General features: G+C 42.8%; 1 protein-coding gene across 4 annotated transcripts in view; it reads right to left on the bottom strand.

The window, feature by feature from the left end:
• The window catches only part of UBE2H (ubiquitin conjugating enzyme E2 H), a 37,054-nt gene that overhangs the window by 17,693 nt on the left and 11,570 nt on the right, over positions 1-7,791 (bottom strand). For all 4 annotated transcript variants that reach the window (XR_003095920.1, XR_003095918.1, XR_003095919.1 and 1 more), the window contains exons 3-4: positions 2,678-2,717; positions 1,844-1,896 (exon numbers count right to left, since the gene is read on the bottom strand). Coding sequence is in view for 1 of the 4 variants with exons in the window: in XM_025213494.1 (XP_025069279.1) it covers positions 1,844-1,896; positions 2,678-2,712 (88 nt within the window). In the remaining 3 variants the exon portion in view is untranslated. The remainder of the gene's footprint in view (positions 1-1,843; positions 1,897-2,677; positions 2,718-7,791) is intronic.

Below are 7,791 nucleotides of genomic sequence, written 5' to 3'. Positions count from 1 at the left end.
GAAGAAGAGGTAGGTCTGATGGAGTCACCATTACATCCAGACATACTAGCTACATCAGGAGTTGCTTTGTCAGCACTCAAAAAGCATGCCCCAGCAAAAAAACCCACCAACTTGGGTAATCTGAACTAAGATGATTGTGACTGGGGCTAAAAACAGCTTTGTTTGACAAGTGTTGTCAGCTGGTGTGGCGTGATCTCTTTACCGCTGCTCAAAGGAATACACAGTCAAGGCATCTTGAACGTATACTCCTTGGACTAGTTATGGCAAATTAAAAACCAAGCAGTCATGAGTCTTTCAAAAATTGAGATGTTTATATATCACAAGAGGAAACAGAGTTGTTTTTCTCCCTGTAAGAGCCCCACTGACAATGAAATAGAGAAGAATTAGTTAGGAAACAGGTTACCAAAAAAAAGTGTTCATATGACACCGTTTGGAAATACTGTGGAAACCCTGTTGTGACAATGCATGATAGCATGTCTCAACACAGGAAACTATTTGTGCATGGCTTGCAAACGAGACTGCAGATTGCTGGCTCTCAGAGAATCAGCACTGCAGATAAAAGAGTGAAGAAATTCTAAGCTGTCTAGTCCTACATGTCATCTGTGGCCAGCATTTAAAGTTGCTGAACAAAACTGCATGTTGCTTACTTAACACCCTAACTGCTTATCCTCCTATTGGATTTTCTCAGGGCAAAGTCCGCTGTGGCGAATGAACACGTCTGGTGCAATCACTGTAGAAGTGAGAGAAGGGTTTGTTCAGCCTAGAACTGCAAAGGGTCTCCTCTTCCTCCTTCAGTGAAAACATGCGTTACAGCTAACCTGATCTCTATTTGCCTCACAAAGGTGCAAGCCTGACATGGTGCAGCCCCAACGCAAGCACTTATGACACGCGGACTAGGAGTATGTGGAAAGTTCAATAAGTTGCTAGAGCAATTCTAGTTCCCGTGTCCACTGTTTCCACAACATAAGTTATAAAGGGGTGGGGACAAGCCCAAGCTGAGCTTAACTAATGAAAGTAATTTGTCACCTTAGCCATCGGTTTCAAATCTCTGAGCCAAGAAATCCAGTGACCGGGGGCAACAGGTCGAACTGCAGCTTGCTGGCGAAACAGAGAGAGTTCAGACTTGAACTCTTTTTTGACCGTCTCTGTCCTATTAACCCCACACCAAGCGTCAGTGTCGTGGTCAGGAAACTCCATCTTGTCAAGGCTGCCTGCAGTAACAGCCTACGGTCTCAACAGCTTCAGACTCTCATGAGAATTAAAAAGTTTTCCTGGATCTTTATCACTACAAGCTGATACTTATGGCCTTTGAAGATAAGCAGGTCATGTCCAGCCAGAACTGGGTGAAAGACCTACTTGGAAAACATCTCTCTGCAGCAAGTGGTGCATGCATTTCACACTGATGCTCAGAGGACATGGTTTCCAATGCCTTTTCCTGCAGAAGCTGCTTCACAGTCCTGACAGTCAACGAACACCTTCAACACTGACTGAATTTTAGTTAGCAGAACTGCAATCCAGTTACTTAGGTTCCTGCTCCAGGTTTTCAAGTGAAACAGGGTGGCATTCCTACTGAAAATGCTGCCGTGAAGCACTGCTACCTAGGACTTCAGAGGTGGCTGGGGCAATTCCTGTGTGATGTATACAGAATACTTTAGCATTTTGGGATGAAAGTTGCCATGCAAACAATAATCAAACTTCTGCAGCTGTTCAGAGAACAATCTACAATTTGGCTCCAGCTTTCCAAGAGACACCCAGCACTGAACACCTCCAAACTGCACTGAGGTATTAAGACAAAAAGTATACTCCCACCAAATAAACAGAAGGAAACACTGCCAACACTCACCGTAGAGAGCTGTCCAAGTTTGATTAATTACATCTAGACATACAGTTCCTGACCTGAAACAGATGGAAAGAAAGAGCAGAATTGAAAACATCTGCAAGTTAGATAAACACTTCCAAGTTTAACACAGGTTTTGATTTCCACCTCGGCCAACTCTTAGGGTAAGTTGTGTTAAGCTACAGATGGGACTGGATCAGCAGCCGTAGTAAATAGGTGAGCTTTTATACTAAGTTCGCAGACTTTTGACAAGCAAGGAATCTCACTAGCGAGTTAGTCTGAAAAAGGACGGTGGGGCTTTATTCAATGGGCAAATGAAGTGACCCAATGAGGGTTTCTAGTTATATATTATAAGTGAGGTTGTATGCCAATGCTAATTAATACAGAAGGGCCAGTAGGCTTTGCCAATGTTCTTCTTGCTCTGGAGAAAGCCCATGCTGTACCTGTGAAAAGCAGGATTAGCAAGCCTGGACGCTTCCGGCTAGAAGAGGCAGCTCATTTATTTAAAAAGAGCAGCCAATGTTGTCTACATACAGGCCACAAGCAAAGACGATTTCTGCATCGCATATCCCCATGCACTCCTGCCTCCAGCATCAATTCGACCTGGACGTCTACCAGGGGGTTAGTTACATGACACACTGTCCATTCACATCAGGTTCTTAGCCTGGACTGTCAGTGCTGGATTAGATGAAAGCTTTAGCCAACCCTACCTATTAGCATACTTAAAAAAAAAAAAAAAAAAAAGGAAAAAAAGCTGCTTTAGCTCTTATGAAAAGCATAATACTGTTACAATCTGATAATATCCTTAATTAGAATACCACACAACAAGGATTTACTTACGCTTCGTCAATGTTGGGATGGAAAATTTTATTCATGAATCCTGTAAAGAGATGCACATTGGTAAATATTAAAAAGAAGGTGCCAAACAGGGTTTACAGAAAAGAGGCAGGATATTTACTTAGTGAGCCCTCATCTCAATAAGGTTCATTGGAAGCCTTGGGTTAGCTATACATAGTAATGTGACCTTTAAAATGTGCAAGTTCCATTTTGACCCAAGGGTCCTCAGCTGTTCCCTCCAAGTTCATCAAAAGCTCCTGTTTATGCTGCAATTGGATTCTGAGATTTTGCAGCCCAGTATCATCTCAAAAAGTCATTTCCCCATCAGAACCACGAAGCACATGCTCTTTGCTTCTCCAAGTTGCAAGGGGTTTTAGAACAAATACTGTAAACACAGAGACTTAAGCTCAACGTTTGCTCAAGGATTAAATTTTCTTTTTTTTAAATGTTGCCTAACAAAAGGTCTTCAATAAACTTCCAATCTTGGTATTAAGTAGTATTTGCTAAGCACGTAGCTACCTTTCTGCAGCACCGGGAGCCCCTAATACTTACCAACTGTTTTACAGAACAGCAACAGGACAAACTGTACCCCAGGTCTTGAGCAAGTACAGTAAGGAAAGTACTGCAGTTTTGAGACTCTGGAAGGTGCCAAGCTAAAAACCTGTTGCTGTTCAATGCTTTTTTTTTTTTGTTCTGGCTTGGAAACGAGCATATTGAAAGACACTGTGGTGTAGACAGTCACAGCATCAAACTAACCTGCAACCTGCTTATGTCCGTATCCATGAGCAGCAGCTACAGGTAAGCCATGTTCTTCAGGCAGCTGACTGAGGTTAGCTTAAACCAGTGGCTCTCAATCTTTTTACACTCATGGCACTCCTCAAAAAAACCCTCTTACCCTCTCACTCACTTTTTGACTACAGAAAAAAAAGTCCAACAACTCAACAGAGCAATTCTGCTGCAAAGGAATCAGAAATCCTGGTTTCTACACTATGGATTTCTATTTGAAATATCCAGGTGTGAATCACCCAGAATCTTGTGCATCGTGTTTGCACATCACTGTGCGGCCCCCAATGGCACTCCTGAAAGGATTATAAGGCATGCCAGACTGCGGTGGCACCCAGAGGGAGAATCACTGGGTTAGGCTCATCCTCAAGATAAGTGCAGGTGGTACCAAAACTGCCCCAAATCCCCATCACCGCCCCCTCAAAAGGGACACCTCAGTCTATTTGTTTTATAATACCGGCATGTGCATTAGGTACTGTAAACTATACGGATATTGAAGAACAGCAAGTCCCTGCCCCTCACAGTTTAAGCGTACCATATTCTCTAACCAGTAGCGAAAGCAGAGCTAGATTTCCACTAACAGACTGCTGGAATTAAAAACAAGATACTATAGTGAAAGAAAAAAAAAAAAAACCACATTACAAAAGCCTAACAAAAGATTGCTATGGGGATACAAGGGAATTTAAAGTAATGATATCTCCCTTTCAGCTAGGATGAATATCCGTTTGTGTATCTACTAACTTGTCACTGAATAGTTTTAGCTCTTTATGTGTTCTCCATAAAAGCTGTTCTTAGCTTCATTTTTATATCATTTTAAGGAGTTGGGTTTCCATCAAAAGCTTTTTGACATTTTAACACCGCTATCTTCCAGAACTTAAAATCAAGCCTCCTTTGCTTTGTGCATTACCTCTGAAACAAGTGCCACCTTGGGAATATTACTGGCCAGGGAAATGTTCCTTGCCTTTTCTGCAACAAGGAGAAGTTTGTCTGCTCTTGTCTCTAAAAAGAGAGATAGTTACCAAGGCCTTTATGTAGAAAAATAGGAAGAAGATTCCAATAATGTTGAAGATAGTTAAATCTGGGGCACTGGTTTTACTTCATCCCTTTAAACAGGATCCATATCTATTGTATCCTCAAAGGACAGCTAAAAATATTTTCTATTTCAGTAGAGACAAGTTGTACACTCGCAAAGTTGTAATGCAAGTCAAGACTGTGTTGGCGGTCTGAGTTCGACAAACTCGGTGCCTCTATATAACCTTATGTTTGGCTACTCTTCAGTAAAGTCACGAAATATTGATACACCATCTCCAGCCAAGAGAGGAAGTGATCTCAACTTGCGAGTGACAGAATGAATCCCAGCTGGGGTAGGAGAGTTGACATATGGAATTAACTCTATTCCTTTCCATGCATTTAAAACATGAGTGTAGTTTAATTTTTGCTGGAATGGCTCAGAATTCACATATATACACAACGTGAGATTGAAACGATGCCCCAAGTCATCACAGAGCAGAGACCAAGCCTGAATCAGAGGTTGCACTGTGCCATGGACTAGACCCACAGTGAATGATGGTTCACTGTAAAGGGCTTTGCTAGGTGGAGATGACAGAGTGGGGAGAAGGATGAAGTAACAAAAATAAGATGTGGATGCACAAGTGAGCTGAGCTGACCTTCTGGAAGTACGCTCTCTATTCCTACCTCCAAGATTCAAGCCCTGCCACTCCCCAACCTGAGTTGTACTGTGGTTATTTCCACCTCCTGCAAAAGACAACAGCATCTGCAGCTGTCACAGCATAGTCCTTTACTCCTTTCTGCTATACTCCAACATACTCAATCCTGGGCTCCAGAGCAGCTGGAAACGCTCTTTTGCAAAAGCGATTCCTCAGCCAAGTGTTTCTTTAACAGGAGAGTCAAACTCACTCGGCCCCCAAGGGCTGGATCTGGACCGAGGGGCTCCCTGCAGGCCAGATTCAGACCCACCAGGTCAGGGAGCCATGTGGATTAATGCAGCCACCGCTTACCCTAGTGCTGTCAAAACATATCCCCAACAGGACTCTGTACTTGGGTATTTGGCAGCAGGCCCCACACCCAAACTCGCAGCCTCTCCAAGGAGCCCTGTGGACGAGACAAAACTGCTCCACGGGTCAGAACTGGCTCATAGATCATATACTTGGCACCCCTGATATGCAACATCTACCAAGCCATTCACTTCATTATGCATGTAGTTGCTTAGGCTATAGTCTGAAATTGTGGAGAGCTCAAGGAAGCAAGTCCATCTATTCAAGTATTATACACACACTGGTCATCTTGCTTATTCTTTTATGAAAAGTTTATTTGAGTCCTCATAGCTAGAAGACTAACTGCCTCCTTCATGATGCCCTAAGGTTCAAGTTCTCCGAAGGAAATGGCTTGTCTCCTGTTCTACAAGGAGAAACACAGCCTCTCGCCATCATTTTTAGCTGCTTAATTCGTTACAAAGCCTCATTTGTTAGTCTTTAAGACATTGGCCAAGTCACGAGAAATTGAAGGCAACTTATTACGTGCCAAGCTGATCTGCATTTAAGCACAGTTCTATCCAGCCGCTCTCCTTCCTTATGCCCCATCTGTGACTACGGTCTTCAAACCTTTGATGTCCAATAACAAATTAGACGTTTCGGTCACCTAGCCCTGGCCTAATAAAAAAAAAGTGTAACAACATACGAAGATGAAGCTGGCTTATACTTGCAAATAGAGATCATAGTTGAAATGGGAGACCTCTGACATGACATTTGTTTAAGGGACTCTACACCTGTAAAAACCAAAGCTCTTTCCAGCTGATTTTGAAGAACATACCCAAGTTCTTAAAAGCCAAGATCTTCAATAATACAGCACAGCCTTGATCAAAATGTCATGCAGAGCTCCAAATAAGCTGATACTAAGATAATTTTCAGGGTAATACATATTAAAGGACATGACCCTGTTTTGAATAATCAAGGTTATACTGTACTGGTTATGCAAAAGGTTGAAGTCAGTCTAGTTTCTGCAAGTACACCTGTATCACAAAATTACAGCATCTTTGCTTGGACAATGCACCAGGCTACATTATAAGCCTTATTTGTATGTACAGCACTCATCATAGAAGTTTAGTCAGATGGCACAGTGCAAATACCGTGCTTTAGACATTTAACAACTGAAAAAAGCCAATGTTGGTTTGAAATTATAAATGGAAGTGGGATGCTATCCGAGTTTCAGCTGCTTGTGCACGCAAGTCGGGCTATTTCAAGAACTGTATTCTAAGATACTCTTTTTCCTGCTAAACAGAGAAGATCTATCCATGAGAGTGATCAGCAGAAAGTGACAACCACCTTGATACTGATGGGCTCAGCGGGCATATTTAGACTGCCTCGCAAAAATACTTTGCGGTAAAGCTCTGAAGTAGCCATTGCTTTGGTTGATAGACCTTCAGTAGAGAAATGCATTTTTGTAGACTTCCTTTCGGCACGTAACTTCGAGGGCTGCCAACTCTGCCTTGGCTGCTCCAAACAAAATAAATGTACAAATCTGTAAAATTCCAAAAACTAGACAGGTTTTAGTGCACTCTTGGCATCTAAACTTTGACATTTCCTCTTGGAGATTTTGGGTCTTGGCAGAGTGACAGGAAAATAGGGTCCTGGCATCTTAAGTTCAACAACAAAGAGAAGCTTGAAAACAGATTGCAAATATAGAGCCCCCCTAGTACTAATGGACCTACAAACGCTGATTTAACTGAAGAGAGCTATATGAGTGAACTTATTTTACAGACGACCTTCCAAGTCAACAAAGTTCAAGCGGACCACTGTTCACATTGATTTCTTTGTTAGGAAAAGCTTCCAACAACGGACTCCATGGACACACCCCAAAGTATGTCCTCAATCTCCATGGATAGATTTATGCTTCTGGGTACTGGGTTCCAGTTGGGTTGAAACCTTCCTGAGGAAAATGCACATACTACGTGGAGAGATGTCCAACATCTTGCCTCTCCTGTCAACTTAAAGAAGTCTGGAACGGTGTTCAGCAGCTTCTGGATGTAAGGGCCAGCAAAATACCATGTGCTTATGAATCATCTCTTCGTCTCAGTCAAGGATGATAGTCTTCCCCGTGAGCCCAAAGATGGCTGATGAGGCCGATCCGGGAACAAACTCTGTTGCAACTTGGGCATGTGTTTCCACGCGGAGTGGGTGGCTCTGGATTCTCGATTCATTCTGCCACATGCTGTTTCTGCCGCTCCTGCTTTTCCATCTCCTGTTGTCATCGTAGATTCATAAATACTGGGGTCAGAAGGGACCTCATCAGATCGAGTCCAACCCCCTGCGCTGGGC

Source organism: Alligator sinensis, unplaced genomic scaffold (assembly GCF_000455745.1).
Source record: "Alligator sinensis unplaced genomic scaffold, ASM45574v1 scaffold888_1, whole genome shotgun sequence".
Classification (NCBI taxonomy): Eukaryota; Metazoa; Chordata; order Crocodylia; family Alligatoridae; genus Alligator; species Alligator sinensis.
Note: the sequence above shows the minus strand (reverse complement) of the source record. Positions and strands in the feature narration are given on the sequence as shown.